The following is a 25,441-nucleotide window of genomic DNA, read 5'->3' as shown; positions in this document are numbered from 1 at the left end:
CCAAAGGAAATACTTGTCAAATTATTTCTTTCACGAAAGCAACAGGAGAAAATCAGAGTAATTGGCTTTGCAAACATCAATGCATAAAGTAGAAGATACATCTTTTGAATACGACAGAGTCAGGAATCTCCTATCCGTAATAAAGTGATCGACAAAAGTTATAAAGTTAGAATATACTAGTGCGCGGATAATCTCATCCAGTCTCAAGAATTTTGCAGAAAGGACAAGCAAGCTAAACGGTCCCATTTTGCAATCAACAAGCATGCACGCAACCATGTGCACACCAAAAGAGAGAGGGAGGGAGAGTGATCTCAGCACTAAGAACAACAGATTTGTCCTTGCATATGCAAGTGTATGCATTTGTGTATGTCAACAATCATATATATGTTTCTTTGCATGTGGTTGTGTGTGCACTTGCATGCTCAGTTAGCTTTCATATCAAGAATCCATTCAGTTATGGTAAAATCAAGTGATAATCTGTGTTAATAGCACTTTCCATATGCAACAAAATTATACTTAAAATACAGAAAGAGGGTAGTTATGATTGTTTTTTTTAACTAGGTAATTAGGTATCATAAACAGCACTAGCATTCTCAAGCAAATACATAATTTCTATCATAATAAATCCTCAGACTGCTTCAGAACTATATTGACATGCTTGTATGCAATGGAGAATAGAAGGCCACAAGTTTAAAATGACAACTTTTGTGGCAATTTCCTTAGATAGCTACAGCTACTTTGGCACAAACACAGTCACATATTATCCTCTCACCAGTCACTAGTTGTATTACAATTGTAAAAATTGCTAGGCAGCCCTTTCATGAAGAATATGCTGCATGTATTTAGATATGGTGTAACGAAAAGAATAGAAATGTATAGAAACAACTTACATATAAATTGGATATAGGCTAAGAGAAAACATAATGTGAGGAGATCACAGGACAAGCATTCTGCACGAGAAATTCCTAGTACCTTTCTAAGGAGTTCCTTGTAGTTTAGTACTTTTGGAAGTCAAATGTCCCATTTGTTCTGTCAGAAGTTCAAAGTCCTGATAGTTCTCCAACTGTGATCCATTTACCAGTGGTTGAATCTCCAGGTTTTGCGATTTCCCCATATTTTGTATTAGAAGTTCAAAATTACGAGATTTTTCCAAGTGGGTTCCAGAACCTGTTACCTCCATTTCCATACCGGAGTTGACGGGCCCTTCTTTATCTAGATTTCCATCATCATTATTCTCTACAAAGGTATTAGCTAAAAGAAGCTTTTCCCATGCACCATCATCTTGTAAATCTGGTGGAATGAAAGGTATATGACTTTCATCCATAAGCACTTTCACAAAATCAATATTCATCCAAAAATCTTTTGTTGCATCTGAAGAATTATCAGATTCATGAGGATTTTCAGAATCCACCATTGGTGTGAGTACCGGCTTTGATGTTCCATCGATTGGTGGCTGGTACCTTACTATCAAATGATCAAAAGGCACTGATTCACCATCCTCTGGAACTTGTTCTAGCATATTGCTTGCTTCAGCCATGCGCCAATTATTTTCGTTTGGTTGAATCAGTTGGACCAAAAAGCCTGGACTTTGCATGGCCATTACTAAGAATGACAGCAACTGCTGCTGACTTTTCTCCATCCCGTGAAGACGATCCTTCAAGAGGAGCATCTTATTGTCTGCAGTCTCCTGGTGCTGCCTAAGTTTAACCAACTCCTGCATAAGAGCATTTTTATCAGTCTTCAAATTCTCAACTTCTTTCCACAGCCCAACATTTTCATTGTTTTCACATGATCCAACAAAGTTCTCCTGCTGCTGTGGTGGCTGCTGCTGTAATGATTTACGCTGCTCAGATCCCTGGGAGTATTTCCGCCGAGCAATATTCTTCAGCAAGTCCTTTTGACCTCTGACAAACCCATCATTTGCAAACTCCCAACGATCTGTATCAATTTTTCTAAAACCCTGGAAAAACTTAAAGGGTTACTAATGTCTTCTCCAATGGTTAACAGTCGAAACAGAACACCCATGCAAACACACACTCACCCAACAAATGCTTTCTATTGCCATGCACACACATAGACACACATGCACAATTCACAGAAACAGAGATGCTACATTTGCTCACCAAAATTTTCCTGTTAGAATTCTATTATAAGCAAATCTATCACAATTAATAAGATTTTCTATTTATTACTCAATTAGTATAGTCCTCTTTTGGTTCGCAGAAATTACAAGAGCTACAATAGGTTCATAACCATACCTGCAATTGTTTAATGTCCAAGATAGCTCAAGTGAAGTAGCCAATCTCCCACTAAGAATATCAAATTTTACCGTATAGGCTCATGCATCAGATACAACTAAGCTACCTACTTTGTTTAGGCTCAGCATCAGACATTTAAATTTGGCAATTCATGTAATTTGAAACTACTTGAAATATCTAATTAATGCCCTAGCCAGCTAAATTGCAATCAAACAGCACAACTATTTTGGCAGCAGTTGTTAGAATAATGCCCTAGTAGATGCCTGAACTAGTGAGAAACTTCTATTACAATAGCAACTATTTTTGCACATTATGTATGAAAGAAAACACAGATGCAAATTCTATATATTAACTAATGAAAGGGCACCCCAAGAAAGAATAATCATAGCATGCAGAGTACAGTAGGCTATTGAAATTCATATCTTTAATACTTCATGATGGTACAGATATAAAGGGATCGTTTATCAAACAATGGAACATTGAACAATGATGGAGAAACCCAAAAAAAAAACAAAAAACAAAGACCAAGACAATGTCAACCTAAATTCTAGTAGAAAAAGGCCACATATATTTAAGCATTTGCTTCTGCCTCTCTTCCCACCCACTCGCAACAAAGTACAATGGAAAAGGTCCAACAAACTTGCAGAAATTCCTAATGAGTACTTCCTAAATAAGCAAGAAACAATAAATCATTGAAAGATATGACAACTTCAATGAATTAATTATTACATTCAGTGTTGCTAGGGTGTGCACCTAGGTGCTAAGACACAGCGCCAGATAACTGAACAGATATTAGACAACATTTAGATGTTGCTTATTCTTACAACTGTGAGAGTAACCACAAATGGCACCACACACAACCAACAATTTTCACTAGATTCAAAGGGTTACCAAATTTAGCTACTGCTAATCAGTATAGTGTCTCTAATAGATTTGAACCTAGCATAGAAAGATTGCGTTCATTTCATTCTTACTAATAGTGCCCTAATAATAGAAAATAATTAGTTATTTTCCTTTTTTCTACCCTTTTTAAGTTAGAAAACCTAGAAGTATCAATACAGAGAAATGCATATTGTGGACTATGCTTCATTATCATTTTCTCTAAACATTATCACTCTAGGAACTTGTGAATCTGACTTAGGTGTGTGAGTGTTTTGTCTGCATTCTTTCAAACATTTAGCCAAAAAAAAGTTTAAAAAAAAAAAACAGTAGAAAACTGCATACAGTAAAGCAATTGTTGAGTTCCCTAGACTACTGACATCAACTAGCTCTTTTCCCCTTTCATCCTAAACTAGGCATACAAGTTCAGAATTGAGAGCAAATAATTTCCCCCCTCTTGCGACCTTCTTTCTTTCCTATCCTATTTTCCTGCTACCGTCAAGGAAACTTTACAGGGCAATATAAATTGAACAGCACCATCCCGTGAAAATGAAAACAGCTATCTAGCAAAACTGTAGGACTATCTTTGGCACAACATTACAAATAAAGAAGGTAATAAAGACGAAAAATTTGTCCGGCCAGTAAATTCTTTTGCTTTTTCGCACAGTTCAAACTGATACTCCCTCACCATTACAGCATAATTGAGCAAAGGTTCACCTAGAAATACAGCAAGCAAAAATTTCTTTCCACCACTAAAGTAGAAATTGAAAACCAGCAAGATACCTCTACAAATTTACACTTAAAAACTTGAGTTCCCACTACTTAAAAACATAACATCCAAGACTGCAACTTGAACACACAACCAAGCTCTCACAAGCAAGAAACAAATCTCAAAACCAATAGCAAGCAATGTTAACAAAGGTCATAAGCAAGAAAACAAAACCCAATTGATCAAATAATCAGCATAAAAATAACAAAAAATTACTTCAAAAAGGAATATAATAATAACAAAAAGAAACCCAGAAACAGTTCGCATACAACACAATCAAAACCCGTTTGAGAACTCCAAAACCCAAAACCCAACCCAACGAAAAAAATCCCAACTTTGGCATGGTTTATAACGAAAATAAATACCCATTAAGAACTAGAAAGAAAAAAGACTCACATAAATATTGAGTTGCCTGATGAAAGAAGAGAAATTGCTGTGCTTGAAGTACTTAGGAAGCAAATGAATTGAAAATTCAGTCATATCCCAGATTATAAAACTATCACTGTTTTGGCTCCACGAAATTACTGAATCCGTGGCCTCATCATCTACCATTTCATAACTTTTCTTTAGAAAAGGTGCTATTGACTGAGACCCATTCTCACTTGGTTTCACCATAACTGAATTCTGATAAGAACCACAAAGAATTTTGACAGTGAGAAACTTCTATTTATATATATATATTTAACAAAGAGAATGAGAAGGGTAAGTTGGGAATTCTGTAAATGGAGAATATTGTACGGGCCTTGAAGGAAAGTCTTTGCTCAACCGCGTGAAGTTTGGAATATGCTTTCATGGAAAAACAATAACACTTTTCCCTTTTGTTTTCGAAGAGGCAAAGATAGTCTAGAGGAATGCTGTTTCGCCGTTGGTTTCTGTTTAGTTGGTGCGGTGTGGTCGTTTCGGGACCAATCAGTGAATGTCACGTGGAGGACGTTGTTCTTTAGCTTCGTAAATTATTCACTTTTACATCGATTTGTTCTGTCCTCGGAACCAGGAAGGGACAGCGAAGTTACTTTGCAATTGGGGAGGATGATTGCGATTGATAATTACGACTGACTTGACAAATGTTTTCGTTCTTTCTTCATATTAGGAGACTTTCCTTTTGGTTAAGTTCAAGTTTGCTACATGTATCATATACATTTCACGGATTTAATCTCTCAATTATAATCTTAATTTTATTCTATAATAAATTAAAAATGATCATTATCATAATAATATGAATATTCGACTATTAAATTAAGTAATTGAAGTAATCTTAATCATTTAACGTGGCACATGAATTTTTATATTAATTGATTACATATTTTGAACATTTACAATTATAATTACTGTAATAATCGAAAGAAATGATTAGCTAGCAAAATACACTCGATGTAACTAATATAATGTCGTCACGTCTATAAATTTAATGATTCAATATTTAAGTCAATGAAATTGATTACATATTTTAAATACTTACAACTATAATTAATGATTAATAATCGAAAGTAGTGGTTAGCTAGCAAACTACATTTTATGTAACCAAAATAAAGTCACCACATCAATAAATTTAATGATTCAATATCTAGGTTCGATGATTATTATATATATAAATTAAATTCGGTGAAAATTTTGATGTAAAGATTAAAACTTTATTATTGAAATAATACATATTTCAATGTTAGATGTCAATGTTGTTTTTATAAACAATATTTGAGAAAAAAATTTGAATCTTACTCTTTAAATAAAAAAATTATGCACCGTCCAATGAATTGCATTTAAATTAAAAATAATCATTATCATAATAATATGAATATTCAACTGTTATATTAAGTGATTGGAGTAATCTTAATAATTTAACGTGACACATGAATTTTTATATTAATTGATTATATATTTTGAACATTTACAACTATAATTAATGTAATAATTGAAAGAAGTGATTAGCTAGCAAAATACACTTGATGTAACTAATATAATGTCGTCATGTCAATAAATTTAATGATTCAATATTCAAGTCAATGAAATTGATTACATATTTTGAATACTTACAACTGTAATTAATGATTAATAATCGAAAGTAGTGGTTAGCTAGCAAAATATACTCTATGTAACTAAAATAAAGTTGACACGTTAATAAATTTAATGATTTAATATCCAAGTTTCGATGATTATTATGTATATAAATTAAATTTGGTGAAAATTTTGATGTAAAGATTAAAATTTTATTATTGAAATAATACAAATTTCAATGTTAGATGTCAATGTTGTTTTTATAAAAATGATTTGAGAAGAAAATTTGAATTTTACTTTTTAAATAAGAAAATTATACACAGTCTAATTAATTATATTTAAATATGTACATATTGTACGGTCCTTTTTAAAAGTGTTGAATTGTCGATGGAATTTTTGCATGCATGTCATGATACGTGGCGGAATTGCCTCTTGGAAGAGCGAGCAACACGTGACCTCGACGTCGAGAAATACGAGAGAGTTGGTTGCTATTTAAGCTGAAGAGTATTCTTGTACACATACCCTCATCATCTTCTTCGGCAAATTTTCCTTTTGCAGAGCCTCTGACAGAGAGTGATAGAAGCCGCAAATTAACCCTTTGCAATGGCAAACATGAACATTCTTTCTAAAGGTCTTCTCAAAAGCGAGGCTCTAAAAAAGGTTACTAAACCCATCTTTCCTCTGTCTCTCATTCTTTCTGTATATACCAATTATATGTTAAAAGTGTCTCAATTTTTATATTTGATAGTGCATTTATGATTTACCCATTTTCATGGAAGCAGTACATCTTGAATACTAGTGCATATCCTAGAGAGCATGAGCAACTTAAAGGGATACGAGATGCAACAGCACAGAAGTATCCTAACCTGTAAGTTGGATATTTCCTCTTTGAAAACAGTTTTGAAGGTATATACGACATGGGATTTGGATTTTTTTTTTGTTGTTTTTTTGGGAGCTTTCAGATGCGTAATGGGTGTACCAGTAGACGAGGGACTGTTCATATCGATGCTTTTGAAGCTCATGAATGCCAAGAGGACAATGGAGATTGGCGTTTTCACAGGCTACTCTCTGCTTGCAACGGCCCTTGCATTGCCTGACGATGGCAAGGTGTGTTTACTTAACCAATTAATTAGAACAATGATTTCAATTGATGATCACATTGTTTTTCTGTTATCATTTTTGGTGTGCTGAATTGGATTTGCAGCAAATGAAACTTGCAATTGACAAGCTGCCAGTGTATGTAAATTGCCAATACATCTTGAGTCGAGACTGATTTCGATCATCATATACATTGTACTTTGCAATCTACAAATTCTACTCAAAGTACCTTAATTATTCCCATAAACCCTTATACTGACTAAATATCAAATCTGATCTTAGAATTTGGGTATATCAAAATATTGGTTTTGCCCCAATCTCAGTTTTTTTTTCAATAATTAAGAGAAAGGGATTGAAACTCTGCTTTTTACATAAAAAATCATACACTAATTAATGAGTTAAATACTAAGATGTTAATCTTAGTTCTTTTGAGTTGCAAAACTTTCAATATTCTTGTGATCAACATGAATCTAGCAATTTCACTGTCTCTCTCTTTTTCTCATTCAGATAACAGCAATAGACACGAGCAGGGAGTTCTTTGAAGTGGGGCTGCCATTCATTAAGAAAGCAGGCATGGAGCATAAGATCAATTTTATCGAGTCAGATGCTATGGAGGTTCTAAACGAAATGTCGAGCAATGTAAGTTCTCTAATATCAACCCGATGTAAGCTGCCATATAAGAAAGAGAATATTTCAGATCTCAATTTTCTGCATGCTGATGATTACAATTCTTTTGTTGCAGGAGAAGCAAAAACCAGAGTTCGACTTTGTTTTCGTGGATGCTGACAAAACCAGTTACATGAAATATCATGAACATATAAAGAAACTTGTGAAGATTGGTGGTGTGGTAGCTTATGATAACACATTATGGCTTGGTTTTCTTACTCAAGAAGAAGCAGATGTTCCGGAGAGTGCCAGGGCTTCACGAAAGGCCATGTTGGATTTCAATATGAACTTAGCTTCCGATCCCTGCATGGAGGTTTCCCAAGTTTCAATCGGTGATGGTGTTACACTGTGTAGAAGGATTAGTTAAATTAGAACCAGTATCACCTTTACAAAATGTCTATGACTATGCTGCTCTTTTAATATGTTGACTTCTGTTTTAATTTGAAGTGAATTTGATCCATCATCTCAACTAAATTGGTAAGTTTTTACTTTATTTTTTAAAATTTCACCAAACAAATTTTCAAAATTTTAATTTAATAAAATAAAAGCATATACCCAGAGAAACCCACCTTACAACATAACTCAAAAAATCACATTTCAATCCAATTATGAAGTATTCTCCCATTGTTCATTGAACATGTCCTTGAGCACAAGATTTATGATGAAGTAAAATTAATTATGCTTTAATTGTTCACCATAATCGAGAAACAAAATTAGTGAATATAATCACACCATGTGTCCTTCATGTGCTGCAGTTTTTTAATTGGATAAAAGGTGTTAACTGACGGCATTTGAAGGGGTAAGGCCGTAGGTTTTCTCTTTTTAGGTTTTTTTTTTCTCTCTGTATTTATATAATTAAGCTACCAGTTCAACACCCTAAAATCAAAATTTTAGAGGTGGGTTTTTGTTTTTCCATTTTTGTTTGGTTTTTAGTTCTGGATTTTGAATTTGGTGATCTGGGTTTTTGGGAATTGTGGGGTTTTTGTCTAGAGAGGGAGGGGAGAGAGATTGGAGGATGGGATATTGTTGCAATGGAGAGTTTTCAGTCTTTGCTTGTAATTCTCCAATTGTGGGTTTTAATGTCACTGTGATTATCATCAACAAATGGATCTTTCATAAATTGGATTTCAGATTTCCTCTATTAGTATCATGCGTTCACTTCACATGCTCATCAATTGGAGCATATCTGTTAATCAAAGTGCTAAAGCTTAAACCTCTAAGTAGTTGTTGATGCTGGAGATTGCTGGAAACGGATACTTCCCATGTCTTTTGTGTTCTGTATGACCAAAGTGTTGGGAATCGTCAGCTTAGGCTACATCCTAGTTTCTTTTGTGCAGAGGCATTCACTCCTGCAACCCCACTTGTTTTACAGTGGTTGGTTCGGAGAAAGTATTTTTGACTGGCTAATTTAGGCCTCTTTGGTTCCTATTGTAAGAGGAATACTGTTCACATCTATTGTTAGAAAAAATATAAGAAGGAACATAAAATAAAATAAGTAAAAACAGTAAATGTTTGAGACGTAGTATTACTGTTTTTAAGGACAAAGTACAAAAATTCACTTGAATACAACCCGTGTATATTCATATGCAGTGGGAGAAATCTGAAATTTTTCAAAGTCTAGTCCAAACTTTTGTGTAGTGAGTTCACTCCGTTTTCCTTGCTTGCAACAAGCTCATAATGAGTTTTTATATATTAAGATATTCACCTTTCAGTATCTTGACAATGTGGGATGTTTGAACCTATGAAATACATTATTTTTCAACAATCCCCACATATTTCGTAAGGTTTTATAAGAAGTTTTGTTGTCAAATTTCATTTGAGTGTAATGCATCATGATTGGTGCTTTTTAAGCTATGAACCACTCTTAGAAAAAATGAAACATAAGTCATAGAATTTTGATGAAGTTTGTAACTTATATGAACCAAAATTCTTTATGTGAAATATAGTTTCATCAATCACATTACACCTTCACAATTTCTGATGTTCAATACAATTTTTCGTGAATAGGCCATACACATGCCTTGTTATTCATAAGTTCTCTAGAGAATTTGTCACAATTCTCATAAGAGCGACCCCACTCCATACTTATATAGGTTGATTCCATCAAGTATATACTGTAGTATAATACACTACCATAAAGGATATGAAATTCATTAAGAGTTTAATTCAACCTCCTTACATTGCAATTTTATACTATTCAAACACCATAGGAGGGACAATAATTTTAATAGTGCATCAATTTATTAATAAATAACTTGTTATTACCTGTATAAATCTAAGTCATGGATCTACAATTACATAGGTTGGGTTACCATTATTTGTTGATTTTCTCATTTGGCTTAAATCCCGTTCCCCTCAATGTAGCATTAATTAATTTTCTTCTCAAGGGTTTAGTCAGAGGATTGGCCAAATTCAACTCTGACTTCACATAATTAATGGATATAATTTCATATCTAAGCAGCTACTTTACTACATCATGTCTCAAATGAATGAATGTGTCTATGTTTACCATTGAAAGTTTTATTCTTTGCAATGGCTATTGGCGCTTGGCAATCACAATGCATAAACATAAAAGGTGTTGGTTTCATTCCCAACGGAATATCTGCCAAGAAGTTTCTCAACCACCTAGCCTTATTGCTAACCAACTCTAAAACTACAAATTCTGACTCTATTGTAAATTTAACAATTTTTGTTTGTTTGACTGATTTCTAAGTTATAGCACCCCTACTGAGGGTGAATACATAACCATTTGTGGATTTCATCTCATTTGAATCTAAGATTCAGTTAGTATCATTATATCCTTCTAATACAATGAAAAATCTATTATATAAAATACCATAGTTTATGGTACCTTTCAAATATTTCATCACCCTGCTCAACGTATTTCAATGATCTTTATTAGGACTTTTTGCATATTTGTTTAATCTACACACAAATATAAACTATGTCTAGTTGAGTGTAATTTATCAAATGCATCAGACTCTTAATAATTTGTGCATATTCTTACTGAGCTACACTATCACTTCTATTTTTCTTTAATTGGATATTACTATCATAAAGAGTACTCACAAGTGTGACATCCAAATGTCTAAACTTTTTAAGTAACCTCTCAACATAATACTCTTGTGTTAACATTAAGCCAGTATTACATCTTATGATTTTAATACCCAAAATAACTTTAGCTTCTCTCATATCTTTCATAGTAAATTTAGAAGCCAAAAAACATTTTGTTTTATTGACCACATCAATGCATGTACCAAAAATAAGCATATTATCAACATATAAACTAATAATCACACGTTCACTATCAACAGTTTTTGTGTACACACATTTATCAACATTAACAGTGAAAAATCTATTACTAGCAATAACTTGATCAAATTTCTTATGCCATTATTTTGGTACTTGTTTCAAGCCATATAATGATTTAATCAATTTACAAACTTTGTTTTATTGACCAGGAAAACACATCCCTCGAGTTGTGCCATATAAATTTTTTATTCTAAATCACCATTTAAAAAGCAGTTTTTACATTTATTTGATGAACAACAAGTTTGTAAATTGAAGCTAACGCAAATAAAATATGAATTGATGCAATTCTTATTACTAGAGCAAAAGTATCAAAATAGTCAATATATTAATTTTGAATAAAACCATTTGCAACTAATCTAGCTTTGTATTTATCAATGAAACCATCAGGATTAAATTTATTTTAAAAATCCTGCAACCAATTGGTTTGGCTCTAAGTGGTAAATCAATAAATTCCCAAGTTTGATTTTGTAAAATCGAATCAATTTCATTTTGTATGATTTCTTTCTAAAATGAACTTTCTTTAGAAGAAATTGAATCAGTATAGGTTAAAGGTTTATTATCTACAAGATAAGAATAAAAATCATTATAAAATTTTTTTTCTTTCTTTGGTCTTTTATTCCTTTTCAAATCATCATTTTGTTTGTCAAAATCATTTTTATTAAAGAGTGCATGAGCAATTGTATAAGTCCTTAAAGCAAAAATATGTTCAAAAAATTCAGCATTTTTTGTTTCAACAATTGTATTATAATCAAGAACATCACTTTTTAATACAAGAATCTATATGCAGCACTATGTTCAGCATAACCAATAAACATACAATCAGATATCTTAGAATCAATTTTTCTCTTCTTAAATTCAGGAAGTATTATCTTAGCTAGACACTTCCACACTTTCAAATATTTTAAATTAGGAGAATAATCTTTCCATAATTCATAAGGTGTCTTATCAATTTTCTTATAAGGTATTCTATATTGATTATGACATGCAGATAATAAAGCTTCACCTCATAAATTTTCATGTACATTAAAACTAACAAGCATAGAGTTCATCATATTTTTTAATGTTCTATTTTTTTTTCAGCTATATCATTTAATTTAAGAGAATATGGAGAAATAATTTCATGAATTATTCCCTTTTTGTCACAAATATCATTAGTCGGTATATATTTACTCCCTCTATCTGATCTAACTCTTTTTGTCTTTTCATTTAGTAAATTTTTTGCCTCATCTTTATATTTAACAAACATGTTAAAAACTTCATCTTTATGCCTAAGTAAATAAATTTTAGTAAATCTAGAATAATCATCAATAAATGTAACATAGCATTGCTTGCCACCTTTAGTCATAGTTTATTTTAGATTTCCTAAGTCAGTATGTATTAAATTTAATAATTCAGATTCTCTATTTACTGAAACACAAGTTTTCTTAGTTGATTTCATTTCAGCACATATCTCACACTTATTAAATCATCCATTTTTAATACTAGAAATTAAACCAAGTGATTGCATTTTTTAAATGTAGGAAATGCTAACATGTTTTAGTCTACCGTGCAATAAATTAATAGAGTTAATCATGTAAGCGGAAGAATTAGCATTTTCATTCAGAACATTATAAATGTTAAGTACAAAGAGTCTCTGATTACAATAACCCTTACCCACAAACACATTATTTTTTATCATTATGATCTTGTCAAATTCGAATGACACTTTCACCCTAACCTTGCCTAATGAGGACACAAATACCAGGTTTGCCCTTATATTAGGAACATGAAGAACATCATTTAAAGCTAGGGTCTTACCAAATGTCGGCTTGAGAAGGACTTTTCCTTTACCAAAAACTTGAACAGTTCGAGAATCACCAAGGTCTATTATCTCTTTTCCTTCCTTTATTGGAATATAGGAGGTAAAGGTACTTTTGTTTGCACAAATATGCTTGGTAGCACCTGAGTCCACCACCCATTCCTTCACACTAGCCACCACATTATCCTGTGAAATGACTGCAGCAATTACATCATCAAATTCATCTGCTTTGACCAAGTTGACTCTTGGATTAACAGGTTTGTCATTTCCTTTTGCTCTTTTCCTGTATTTTGTTGCATGATGCCTTAGCTTTCCACAAACAAAACAACTACCATTCTTTTTGAAGGTGGGATGAGGAGTTTTGGGTTTGCGATCAGGTTTGTAAGGGTACCTTTATTGACGCTGAGTTATACCTTGTACCATATTGGCTTTAGTTGCAACTTTCTTAGCTTTGGAGGTCTTAATCTCCCTTCGAGTTGTGTCTTCAATGATGATGTGTATAATCAAATCTACAAGTGACAACTGCTTTTACTTGTGCTTCAGTTGTTGCTTGTATCCATTCCAAAATTCTGGCAACTTCTTAATCAGCAACCCAACAACGACCTCTTCTTGCAAGTTAATTTTTTCAACCTTCAAATCATCCACTAGCTTGTGGTATTCATTGATCTGACTCTTGATGTCTTTGTCATTTGTCATCTTTCAGTGACAGAAGTTGCCCATCACGAACTTCTGTTTCCCAACATCTTCAGTAGTGTATTTGGCTATCATTGACTCCCATATTTGCTTTTCTTCTTTATAAAGATTGTATACATCAAACAACTCATTAGAAAGTGTGTTAATGATTGTATGCCTGCATACCTTATTTACGTGCATCCATAGTTCTAGCATCTTGACATCATTTGGATTGGAATTAATTAGTGCAAAAGCCACCTCATGAACACCAAGGATTGAAAAAATCTTTTCTTGCCACCTTTTGAAGTTTTTACCATCAAGATTTTTATTTTGAAAATATCTGAAAACGGTTTGGCATATGAAATCGAATTATAGCCAATCTTGTGTATATTCAAGCGTAGGGAGAGAAATCTAAAATTTCTCTAAGTCTGGCCCAATCTTGTGTGCGCATGAGCTCACTCCATTTTCCTTACTTGTAACAAGTTTATAATGGGTTTTTATATATAAGGCATTCACCTTTTATGTATCTTAACAATATGATATATTTAAATCTTATGAAATACACTATTTTTCAACATCTATAACAGAACCTTGATTTTTCTTTTTCTTTCTTCCTTTTGAATGGCTATTGCAGAACTTAGCTTTAACATGTTAGGCGTTTTTTGCTGCCTTATTTGGATGCTTAGCTACTTCTACAAAGACTATCCTTGCAGAATATCTTTGCTGCATGGATACAAGTTTGACTGGTAATGATGTTATCCTTGCAGAATCTTTTCTTGCATAGAAAAGATAGAGAAAAATAGTGTATTTAAAGAAGAAGCCAGGGAGCAAATTGGAGAACGCCTTATCCCTTCAAACTCCAACACGCGATGGGCAGGGGATTTCTGTTCCATAGGAATACTAGCTAGGCATCTATAATGAAGCAGAAATTAATTATGCTTTAATTGTTCATTATAACTGAAAAAGAAAAGTAACGACAGAAAAACTTGCTAGGCATCGAGTAGTTTTGCCACAAATTCATCAATGTTCTTATCTGAACTGCCACCTTCATCAGTTGCGTCTCTAGCCAAATTCTTCCACTTGTTTGCATTTTCCTTAACCTCTTTGCCCCTTTCTCCTTCCATTAGTTCCTTTATGCACTGTTGTATAATCTCTCCTCTCACAATACCTTTCTCATCATGGAAGGCTCTAATTCCAATTCCCCAAATCTCTTCAACGTGCTTTGCATTTGTGGCTTGGTCAGCCCATTGCGGCATTCCCAGCATTGGAACCCCTAAACACAATGCTTCAAGAACAGAATTATAGCCACAATGAGTAAGAAAGCATCCCACCGAGTCATGTGCCAGCACGTCCAACTGAGGGCACCATGCCACCATCAAACCCTTCTCCCCAGTCTCCTCTTTGAAATTATTTGGCAGCTTGGTCTCTTCTGATTCCCTCACTACCCACAAGAAGTAGCAATTGCTTACTTTCAAACCCCAAGCTATCTCTGCCATTTCTTCGACTCCTAGTTCTGCCAAGCTCCCAAATGAGACATAGACCACTGAACCATTTGGCTTGCCATTTAGCCAATTCATGCAAGTGTCAGTGTTTGGGTTGAAGAGATTCATGCCATAGTCATTGTTACCTTCTAGCCTTCTGTCCAAGTGCATGGATGGAATGGTTGGACCTACTGTCCCTAGCTTCCAGATTTCTGACATCCAATCTACAACCTGAAAAAAAAAAAGACAACGCAATAATTTCTTTCCATCTGTCATGTCCGCAAATTAAGAAACATTAAAAAAAAGTCAACCAGGCTGTAAGAAGATAAGGGTACCTCTTTCTCCAATTCGTAAAATGTGTTTACCAGAACCCAATCAGCTGCATCAACATTGGAGAATTGATTCACGATCACATCAAACCAGGCCGGGTATGATCCATAAAGATACACTACAGATGGCAGCTCGGAAACTTTATATAGAGGTAATCCAGGAAGGGAAACATTAGGTCCTTCAAGTGGCAGCTTAAGAAGCCCCTCGCTCACATGATAATTTATGCTGTTAACAGCACAAGACTGCGTGAAAAACACTGCTCCGAGTAACCCAAACTGCCTTGCAACATCAAGTGCCCAAGGCAGAAATGAATCATAGATAATGGCATCAAGTGGAAAATCAGTATCACCAAGTTTCTTGATTAAACTTGCCAGACTTTGAGAGCCTACTGACCGGAAAGTTGACAGGTAAGCATCAGGGCTCCCGGCCTGAGCAAATCCACCTTCGTCGAAGCCATCAGAGATTGACTGGAGATCAATAGAGCTGGTTGGGTCAGAAAGAATGGAGTTGGAGAGGAAGATGGTGGTTACCATTGTGGCTTTGACGCCCTTGGAGACTAAGCGTTTGGCGAACTGAAGCATAGGGTTCATGTGGCCTTGGCCTGGATACGGAAGGATAAGAACATGAGCTTTGTTGGCCTTGTTTTCCTCCGCCATCGTTTGGACTTTCAGGACGTTCTTCACTTTGCTCGCCTTGTTTAGCCCACTTTTAATATATATATATATATATATATATATATATTGTGTAAATATTTCTAAGCAGATTTCCTTTCCTTTTTTTCTTGATAAGAGCATATCTCCTCCACAATTTCTACATGGAAAGTGTTTTATTTTTCCCTTTTTTGTGTTATTTTATATTTCTCTTCCTTGTGTTCTACAATATTTTTTCTGAATTATGCCTCATCTTGCTCTTTTTTGGCTATCCATGGCAAGTTGTACTGAAGAATGGTTTATCATGTTATTGGTTTTTGTAATCTATTTGTCTCCAACATAAGCCTAATAAGTTTTAGCCATATTTGATGATACTACCTTGCCCGGTAATTTCATTTGAAATAAGATGGAGCCCCATGAGAGTATAATATAATAAAATAAGAATGAACCCAAATTAGAGCAAAATGGAAAGTGTGACTTTAAAAAATTGAAATCGAACTCAACCATCAAGAAATTTTACCACTGCAATTTAAATTGAATTGAACCATCCCATGAAATGAAAATGAAAACGTTTTTCTAGTAAGAATTGTCATGATTTTATTTGAATCGACATTACATTAATAACATTTTAAAATAAAAATAACAAAAAATTATTTAAAAAAATGAACTAACAATTGTTACATATAAAATGCTTAAATCTCCTAATCAAAACTTCAAAAATTCAAAACCATATACACATGTGTTTATGTTATGATATTTCATATCAAATAGATAAAAGAAGAATTTTGAGTTAATAAGTGATTGATTTTTTACAATACTTTTTTGTGATAAAGTGATATTAGAGTTGCCTTCAAAGTGACATCAGGTGTCTTAAATAAATCACGAGAGTGAAAGTAATTATTATTATGAATGAGACACGTGAAATTTTATAATTTTAAAAAACTTAAAAAATCAAAGGAATCAATTGATGACATCTTCATAGAATAGAGGATTCAATCGAAGCAATTTAAAGTTAGGAGCATCAAACGGGAAAATAATACAACTTCTGGGTTCGGGTCAAAAAGTTTGAGTTTCTCCAACTTCTCGCTCCTTACTGCCTCGCTTTGCTCTTCCTCAGTAAGCAGTTACCGTTAAAAGCTCACTACTTTTTTTGTTTTTTTGAAATCTATGATGATATTTATAGTTTCTTGATTCTCTGTTTCGAGCAATTTAGCGTTTTTGGGTAGTTACTCTTTGGTGGAATCAGGTGAATTGAAGGCATGGGTCGGTCGCGGACAGTCTCTCGCTCCACTGAAGATGATCTCAATCAAAGGTTTCTTTTTAATTTTGTTTAAATTTCAATTCTTGTCTCAATAAATTTTAATTTCAAATTTTCCCCCCTTTTTGGGTTTTTAAATTGTATTTTGATTTCGATTGTTCCAGTAGATCCAAAAGGAAAAGGACTGTGTATGGTGGCGTCGAGAATCTAGAGCTTCCACCTTCGGGTATCGGATAATTTGGGCTCCGTTCAATTGTTTTAGTATTTGCTTGTTGTTAAACAAACGTAATTTTACTTTACTTTTTTAACAATTTTTGGAAATATTAAATAACAGGAAATCAGGCAACAAAAGCAACACTCAAATGGAACCCTAATTGTCCGTAAAGTTGTTTATAAAAAATAAAATGCTACTGGTTTATCTACTCGGTTGCTTTTGCTCGTTTTAGTTTTGAAATCTTACTTTCTGTTTTAGTGGTAGAAGTTATGAACTTATTTACAAGGATGTAAATGTGGCTCTTCTAATCTTGTTCTTCTCCACTGATTCGATTTCTTTCAATAAGGTGTTGGACATGTAGCTAATGAAGCGAAAGGGCCAGCTCTATATCACTGTAATTATTGCAACAAGGATATTTCTGGAATGGTTCGGATTAAATGTGCAGTTTGTCCAGATTTTGACCTTTGTGTGGAGTGTTTTTCTGTTGGAGCTGAGGTTACCCCTCACAAGGGCAATCATCCATACAGGGTTATGGTTAGTTCCCGTCTTTAGAGTTACTTTTTCCATTGTCATTTTAGCAATTGATGGTCATTGCATGATTGCAGATAGTTAGCTCCAATTAAGATTGTTTGCTATCAGTCTTATCTGAAATCTGAAACGTGCTGTTTCGTCTCGTCCTGCTTGGGGAGTATATACAAAATTTAGGATCAGAACAAAGGAATCTTTTTCTTTGAAATATTTCCAGCCTTTCATTTTTTATTTGAGCAAGTTGTTAGCTCTATAATACAGAGAAGTGATGTAATTTGAATAAATGGAGACTTTTTTTTTTGGAAGAAATAGTAAATGAAACTGTGGACATTCATTGATAAATAGATGTTATAAGAACTGTTTATCTGTATTCCTGTTTATTTTGACATAAAATAAAAGCATTAAATGTGTATAATGCATAAATCAACTAGAACTTGCTTTGCAAAACAGATGTTAATCATCAGAAGATGTCTAATCTCCATTGAACATTTTGGCATCTGCTTGGTGGCAGAAGGTTCACTTTAATAAGCTAAATCATCAAAGATTTACAATCATGTGCTTCACGTCATTTGCTTGGTCACAAAGGGTTACCATCGAAGTGCAAGTCTCTGTCCAGGCTTGCTTGTTCAATTGTCAGGAAAAAATAAGCAATGTGAGCATCCTGTTTTAGTAAATTTTAAGTCATTTTAGACTAGAAAGTATAGTCATCTGGTTTTCAGACACAAGTGCAGGGTGGAAGAGATAATGAAGTCTCTCTTTGGCAGATATTGGAGCTGGTTCTTTGTCAACACTTCTGTCTATATACCTCTAGATTGAAGTATGAAGGTGTGCTTGGGCTGTAAATGCATGGAAATGGAAATTAATTTGAGGTTTGATTTTTTTTTAAAAGAGTCCCACACAGGTAAATGAGTATAGCATACTAGAGCACTTGAAAAGAAGTCAAAGAAACATGGTTACAGATTATAAGCGAGTTAAGAACAGATTAGTTTTCTGTTTACTACCAATGGCATTTTCAGCTGAAGTTCAAACCATAGATTTCATATGTGTGTCACAACTGCATCCCCCACCCTCTCTCCTTTTTTGTGTAATGGTGGAAAATTCTTTTATTCACCTTGCCTGAAAATCTCACTTTGGTGGGACATAAATGGGTGATGACCACCTGTAAATTTCTCTACTAATTGTTTCATTAATGCTATCATTTTTTCATCATCTTTCCTTCAGCAAGTCTCAAGATGAATGATTTCAAGCATAGTTTTGTCCCTTTTGCTATTGGTTTGGTAGACATGTTATGAGCATATATTAATCATTTTCTTCCATGCAGGACAATTTGTCTTTCCCTCTTATTTGTCCAGACTGGAATGCAGATGAGGAGATATTACTTCTTGAGGTCTTCCTATACGCTATAATCGCTGCATTTTTGAGGCATAATTTTTTATTGATTGATCAATATATCCGGTAAATGCTGCTTGTATTGCTCCTGATTCTGCATTCCATTGGATTTGATGGTTAGAGGGTGGATGTCTTTATTTCAGGGAATTGAAATGTATGGATTTGGGAATTGGACTGAAGTTGCAGAACATGTTGGAACCAAGAGCAAATCGCAATGTATTGATCACTATAATGCTATATACATGAACTCTCCGTGCTTTCCTCTCCCGGTAAGACTTGTGCCATAATCTTGGCTTTGAAGACATAACCCACATAAGAACATGCAAATGCACAGAAGCACATAAATAAACATGCAATTTCCTAGTAATAACAATGATATTCCATGGTTATTTTCTTAGGACTTGTCTCATGTTATGGGAAAGAGCAGAGAGGAACTCCTTGCTATGGCTAAAGGGAATGGTCAAGTTAGAAAAGGTTAGAAAAAACCTTTTCAAGTAATTCTCCTGTCACTGATGTGTTGTATTGACATGATTTTATGGCTGTTTTCCATCCCACCGTGGCCTTTTTTTTTTTTTCCTTTTTTCTGGGGAATATGGGTAATCTGCAGATTCTCAATATTCTTGTCTGATATCTTTGGTTTCTGAGAGTCCTAGTTTTTACGTGTGCTTTTGTGAAATGAGATTGCTATGTTTATTTCTGCAGAGTTCACTGCACATGGTGAGCATACCCTGAAAGAAGAGTCTCCCGTTGCTGCAAAAGTCAAGTAATCTTCCCTGTGCTGTCCTTTTTTTCCTTCAATTTTACTTTATTTTTGGATATTTATTTACTCTTCTCCTGCTGTGCTTGATCAGATATGACGCACCCAGAAAGGATGATCCAGCTTATCAATCATCATCTAGCTTAACTGGAGGTATGACATTGGCAATTTTGAGACAGTTTTTTTTTTCTCTCTCTCTCTCTTAAGGCATGAATTGGTGGCAATATTGGCTTGTATAAAGTTAATACATTTTCTTTGACATCAGAGGTAGGGTCCCATATAGATTCAAGCAGTGGTAACTCATTTCAAGGTTCTGGTAAAAAGACAAACTTGGCCCAGAGTAAAGATGGCATTAAACTAGAAGGTATACATTCTCTCTCATTTTATTGAGCATCATGACTGTTGCTCGTGGATTTACATTCTGCATGAAGTCATTGACTAGGCCACCTTGAAGGTGCTGATACTTAGTTTATAAGTATTGAGAATGGAGACTTATTCTGAGGCTTTGGACTGTAATGCTCCCAGTCATACTTTATGAGGCAAATGCTAATTAATTACTTTTCTATCTGTAACATGAGTTAGAATGAGTCAGAGTTTGTTTAGTAGAGAGCCCTTTCTTTCCTTTTCCTTTCCTTTTTGATTTTTGGTGATTAGTATGATGTATTATGTTGTTTATCATGTTCCATGGATTTTTTTTCAAGTACTCAATACTATGTTTTTTTTAAACCTTGTTCTTAGAACCTCAAGCAGACAGGAGCATTGGTGAGAAAAAACTTAGGGTTTCCACTGACGAGGAACCTTCTATGACAGAGCTCAGTGGCTATAATTTCAAGAGGCAGGAGTTTGAGATTGAATATGATAATGATGCAGAGCAGTTATTGGCAGATATGGAATTTAAGGATACTGACACCAAGCCCGAGCATGAATTGAAGTTGCGTGTGCTACGTATCTACTCAAAAAGGTATTTTTCTACTTAAAATGTGTATTCATGTTGTAAACAATGTTGACATGGCAAAGGTTGTTGACCAATCAGCATTTTTCAGTACTGTAAGGGATCTAAGACGGAAATGTAGAAAGTGGGTTGTAGGCGTAGTCAATGTGAAAATAATGGAGTCCTTTAAGAAATGATGTCTTTGTTCCTAATTATTATGAATGCTCTTAAGTGCTGATCCTCGAAAAAGTATATGCCACTGTCTGTCGGTGGATTGAAGCAATTTATCTAATCACCTAAACCTCTGGTTTGAAAACCAGCTGAAGCTGCCCTAAGGAGTGTAAAACTCTAGTCCATAGCATGTGAGTTTTCAGCTTCATGCACCAATGCGTTCACTTGATAGAACTCTCCTACAATGTCGTGAGAATTTCAACTTTATTTCAGAATCTTGTTTCTCTACATTAAGTCTTGAATCCAAACAGTTTAGAGCATTCCAAGTACATTCAAGGCTGGTTGGTTTGTGCTTGCTTTCTTTCATTTATTCAATTCTATGTTTATCATTTGAGTTGTACATCTTATGTGTCTGCTTTTACATTTAGTTGTCAGTTGGGTTCTACCATTTTATCTTAACTAGATACTCGTAGGCCCATGGACTGGTACTCAATGTCATGCCATGTTTGCCAAAATGTGTTGAATTGTGTATCGTTACTTTTGTATCATTTTTGGTATTTAGAATTATTCTATGGTGACTTTTTAACAGGCTTGATGAGAGGAAGCGTAGGAAGGACTTTATATTGGAACGAAATTTACTTTACCCTGACCCTTTTGAGAGAAACCTCTCACCCGAGGAGAAGGAAATATATCAGCGTTACAAGGTCTTTATGCGCTTCCACTCAAAGGAAGAGCATGAAGAGTTGCTTAAGAGTGTCATAGAGGAACATCGGATTGTCAAAAGAATACAAGACCTTCAGGTTAAATGCGTGCCTTATGCTGACTTTGTCTGCCTTATTTGCTGCTTTCATGCAAAATATTTTTCAATTGCTCGAGCTCTGTTAAACAATGAACTAGTGTAGACTCCCACAAAATGTAAATTAGGTTTCCATGGAACTATAATTACATTTTTTCTATTCCTGGAGGGTGGTGCCAAATATTAGAACTTAGAAGTCGATATGCCTTCAATTTGGTGCTGGGTTTCATCCTTTAATTAGGCTGTTATATTTCTTCATATTCAAATGGTTCAATTCGATAAGGATTTCCTTCCTTTAGGGCTGAAACATTTTGCTTCAGATACATCTATTGAAGCATCTAAAATTTGGAGCATTTATCTTGACAGACTTTAGCCACATTTTGCACATCTGCATTCATCTATATATGCATCATAAATACTCTGTACTCAGTTAAATTTTTCAGTGCAGGAAGCTCGAGCTGCTGGTTGCCGAACTGCTGCTGAAGCCAATAAATTTATTGAACAAAAGAGGAAAAAGGAAGCTGAAGAAAATGCCCAGAGACTGAGGGAAAGTGTCCAGGCTGGTCCTAGTGGTAAGGTGTTATTGCATGGAAGCCCACAGGGTGTCATGAGGGGGTCCACTAGTTTACAGCCTATCAGTAAAGAAGCTTCAACTGTCATTGGAGGAGCTACCACCCTGGATGATTGGGATATTACTGGATTCATAGGGGCTGATTTATTGTCTGATACTGTAAGGATACCTCCCTCTCTTCTTGTTCTACATCACTTACACTCTCATGATTATCTGATCAGATTGCTGTTATTTTTACAATTCAATTTGCATTCTCCGGGATACTTGATTCAACATTTAAGTCATTGAATAACTGTCAAAACTTAATGGATGCATTTGACACGTAAAGTAGCATCAAGTTTAATTGGAAACCATTTGCAGTCTGTACTCATCTGAATGTCCATTTCAGATTTTCAGTCTCCTATAATGTCCTTTTGTGCAGGAGAAAAAGCTTTGCAGCGAGATCAGAATACTGCCTTCACATTATCTCTCCATGTTGCAAACTTTATCGGTGGAGCTTATGAAGGGCAATATTGGCAAGAAGTCTGATGCTCACAACCTGTTCAAAGTTGAGCCAAGCAAGGTGGATAGAGTCTATGACATGTTGGTGAAAAAGGGGATTGCTCAAGCATGAAAAAAATTCAGCATCTCCAATTTTGTAGATCCACATTGTACAGTTATGATTCGGACAGGTGAAAAAGACAAATCATATTGTTCATTCATAGAACATTTTATCATAAGCAACCACATTTATAGGAAGAGTCAGGCACTTAGTTGGAATATGGTACCAGATTCTTTTGTTTTTTCTTCCTTTTTGGTCCTTCCACTTGAGCATACGTTAAAGTACACATGTCAACATTTTCTCATTAACCAATCATTGATCCATAGCTCTATCTTTCTCACGCAAGACCAAGCATTTTCCAATCAGAAAGTGTAGAGTTCCCTACCGTCTTTAGATGGCAATGCCTCTACCAGCATTAAGGAGACCTGCATTTTTCTATTTATAAAATGTGAACATACTGTTCAGAGTTGAAACACGCGTATTCTCTTAGTGTATATTTAATGCATTTTGTAGATTTTTACGGATACGTACATTCAAAGAGTCAATATAACAAGAACGATGCACGATTATATGAACCAGAATGTCATAGATCATACATCAGTATAAATAAAATGATTCATAGATTTATAAATAATAATTATTTTTGCATAATAAATATTTATTTATAAATATATTTTTTTTTACGTACTAGTGCATATGCGACAATTTATTTCAATAAAATCTTTTTAAGCAAATTTTATCCACTCGTCAAAGACCACTAATATGCCCTTTTGTAGTACTTTTATATCGAACCTAACTTTATCATCATCGTGGTCCTCATCAAAACAACTACTAGAAATGGTGACCACTGACTATTCTCACATGATTTATTCTTCACTAACTAGTTATTTGGGGTGGTAGGTGCATGAAATTTCCCATTCAAACAGCTGAACTGGTTCGTTGGAATAAACAATGATTAGACAGTGATAATGAGAAGGAATCACTTCCATACTCCTAGTGCTATCAAACTTTGCGGCTCTCCTTTCCTCCTCCTTCACAAGCCTGCCTCGTTGAATTGCCCAATGCATGGAACGCTTTATTCCATTACTTAAAAGGGTTATAGGACAAAGGGGAGTTTGAAAAGCAGCAGCAAGGATTTCCAAATCTAAGCCCCATTGAAGGATCCTCCACTAGTTATAAAAAGAACGGTGATCAAAATATATAAATCTATCTTGTCACGCTCGGAATAAGGTAAATTTAATTTAAATATTGTTATATTTTCTGAACCCAAGTTTCAAATATATCGAAGTTATTTTAACATTCGTGATTTCGCATTATTTAATTAAAAAAAAGTATAATATTTATAAAAGTTTCATAAAAATTTAAATGAGTTTTTATTTTATTTATTACATTTAATCAAACTCTTATATTTTTATTTTGAGTTAAATAAATTTTTATAATTAATAATTAATTAATTTTTATGAATTAAAATATTATTTATCAGTTTATATTATGTGATATGTTGACTTGTCATAATGAATAATGACATTACATATTGATATAACATGCTAATATTATCATATAATATTTTTCATCTATCATGTGAACATAACATGATTAATGATAATTAATCAACCATTAATCATAAATGCCTATATAGTCTAAAATAAAAATGTTCCTTGACTTGATTGAACTTAATATAAAAATAACTATTTATTTGCATTTTCTTAAATAGTTTTGAGATTTTTTTAAATTTTATGTTTAAAAAATAATGCATTTGCTTTTCAAAAATTTTATTTGCACACTTTAAAATTTGAATATAAAATTTTCAAATCTAAATTTTAAATTCTAATTTTAACATGTTCAAATCATAAATACATACACTATTTCTATTTATGATTGAGCATTGAAGGAAAATTCTCAAAAACTTATAGTTAAGGTTTCAAGACCATAAATAAAGTGATTAGACTTGATTTTGAGTTATCTAATAACAAATAATACGCATTTAGTTGAATATGAAATTTTCAAATTTAAATATAACGTGCTCGAATTGTTAATACATATAGTATTACTCACTTTGATGCAATTGGAGATGCTCTCAACATCAAATAAAAGAAAAAGGTGATAGGATCATTAAATTTTCTTTGTGGAAATTAGGGATCGTTAATTATGTTTATGTACTTTGGACAACACTTACTTAAATTTTACTTAGAATATTTAGGGGTTTTCATTGTCAAATTCACTGCAAGCCGCGACATGAAAACGCCTCTAATGATAAATAAACCATTGATTAATAATAAGACCCAAAAATCTCCAATGGGAATTAATCCCCACGTGTTAAGAGCTGATTGGTAGGTTTTTGTTTAAGCTCCCCTCCACTTACGCCACTTTGGGGTTTGAA

At 33.8% G+C, this 25,441-nt stretch overlaps 4 protein-coding genes and 1 pseudogene across 12 annotated transcripts; 3 read left to right on the top strand and 2 right to left on the bottom strand.

The window, feature by feature from the left end:
• Nucleotides 1–672: 672 nt before the first annotated feature.
• HSFA8 (heat shock transcription factor A8) lies at nt 673–4,673 on the bottom strand. Its single transcript, XM_021437779.2, is given in 3 exon segments — nt 673–1,015; nt 1,018–1,960; nt 4,303–4,673. Coding segments are annotated over 3 exon segments (1,182 nt in total). The 5' UTR covers nt 4,522–4,673; the 3' UTR covers nt 673–995.
• Nucleotides 4,674–6,426: 1,753 nt separating this feature from the next.
• On the top strand, nt 6,427–8,136 carry CCOAMT (caffeoyl-CoA 3-O-methyltransferase). Its single transcript, XM_021437626.1, has 5 exons — nt 6,427–6,558; nt 6,681–6,766; nt 6,861–7,005; nt 7,504–7,635; nt 7,739–8,136. The coding sequence occupies exons 1-5, from the start codon at nt 6,502–6,504 to the stop codon at nt 8,027–8,029; spliced, it is 711 nt and encodes a 236-aa protein (XP_021293301.1). The 5' UTR covers nt 6,427–6,501; the 3' UTR covers nt 8,030–8,136.
• Nucleotides 8,137–8,395: 259 nt separating this feature from the next.
• LOC110423440 (GDP-mannose transporter GONST5-like) lies at nt 8,396–14,194 on the top strand (annotated as a pseudogene).
• A 239-nt stretch (nt 14,195–14,433) lies between these two features.
• On the bottom strand, nt 14,434–15,911 carry LOC110423515 (UDP-glycosyltransferase 74G1-like). The gene is made up of 2 exons (XM_021437734.1): nt 15,261–15,911; nt 14,434–15,156 (listed from the first exon to the last, which is right to left on the bottom strand). The coding sequence occupies exons 1-2, from the start codon at nt 15,909–15,911 to the stop codon at nt 14,434–14,436; spliced, it is 1,374 nt and encodes a 457-aa protein (XP_021293409.1).
• Nucleotides 15,912–16,873: 962 nt separating this feature from the next.
• ADA2A (ADA2 2A) lies at nt 16,874–24,229 on the top strand. Of its 9 annotated transcripts, none has more exons than XM_021437519.2 (14): nt 16,874–17,021; nt 17,152–17,217; nt 17,331–17,389; nt 17,724–17,911; nt 19,227–19,292; nt 19,438–19,563; nt 19,693–19,768; nt 19,997–20,057; nt 20,146–20,204; nt 20,317–20,415; nt 20,790–21,012; nt 21,743–21,953; nt 22,398–22,679; nt 22,942–23,386. In XM_021437519.2, exons 2-14 carry the CDS (start codon nt 17,165–17,167, stop codon nt 23,131–23,133), a joined length of 1,695 nt encoding a protein of 564 aa, XP_021293194.1. In that variant the 5' UTR covers nt 16,874–17,021; nt 17,152–17,164; the 3' UTR covers nt 23,134–23,386. The 9 variants fall into 9 exon arrangements, 8 of the variants coding, with proteins under 8 accessions (XP_021293194.1, XP_021293190.1, XP_021293197.1 ...); XM_021437515.2 differs by having other exon boundaries at nt 17,328–17,389; XM_021437518.2 differs by having other exon boundaries at nt 16,884–17,021; nt 17,119–17,217.
• Nucleotides 24,230–25,441: the final 1,212 nt, after the last annotated feature.

Source organism: Theobroma umbraticum, unplaced genomic scaffold (assembly GCF_002168275.2).
Source record: "Theobroma umbraticum cultivar Fairchild unplaced genomic scaffold, ASM216827v3 scaffold_20.0, whole genome shotgun sequence".
Lineage (NCBI taxonomy): Eukaryota > Viridiplantae > Streptophyta > Magnoliopsida > Malvales > Malvaceae > Theobroma > Theobroma umbraticum.
This window is presented reverse-complemented; position numbering and strand designations above follow the sequence as displayed.

Excerpts from the sequence above, each read along its gene's own strand:
- CCOAMT (XM_021437626.1), top strand. The coding sequence starts at position 6,502 with ATGGCAAACATGAACATTCTTTCTAAAGGTCTTCTCAAAAGCGAGGCT. Across the intron at positions 6,767-6,860 it reads GCACAGAAGTATCCTAACCT|ATGCGTAATGGGTGTACCAG; the intron begins GTAAGTTGGATA and ends GGGAGCTTTCAG. Across the intron at positions 7,006-7,503 it reads CATTGCCTGACGATGGCAAG|ATAACAGCAATAGACACGAG; the intron begins GTGTGTTTACTT and ends TTTCTCATTCAG.
- LOC110423515 (XM_021437734.1), bottom strand. The coding sequence starts at position 15,911 with ATGGCGGAGGAAAACAAGGCCAACAAAGCTCATGTTCTTATCCTTCCG. Across the intron at positions 15,157-15,260 it reads TTTACGAATTGGAGAAAGAG|GTTGTAGATTGGATGTCAGA; the intron begins GTACCCTTATCT and ends TTTTTTTTTCAG.
- ADA2A (XM_021437515.2), top strand. The coding sequence starts at position 17,165 with ATGGGTCGGTCGCGGACAGTCTCTCGCTCCACTGAAGATGATCTCAAT. Across the intron at positions 17,912-19,226 it reads ATCATCCATACAGGGTTATG|GACAATTTGTCTTTCCCTCT; the intron begins GTTAGTTCCCGT and ends TCTTCCATGCAG. Across the intron at positions 20,058-20,145 it reads CCCGTTGCTGCAAAAGTCAA|ATATGACGCACCCAGAAAGG; the intron begins GTAATCTTCCCT and ends GTGCTTGATCAG.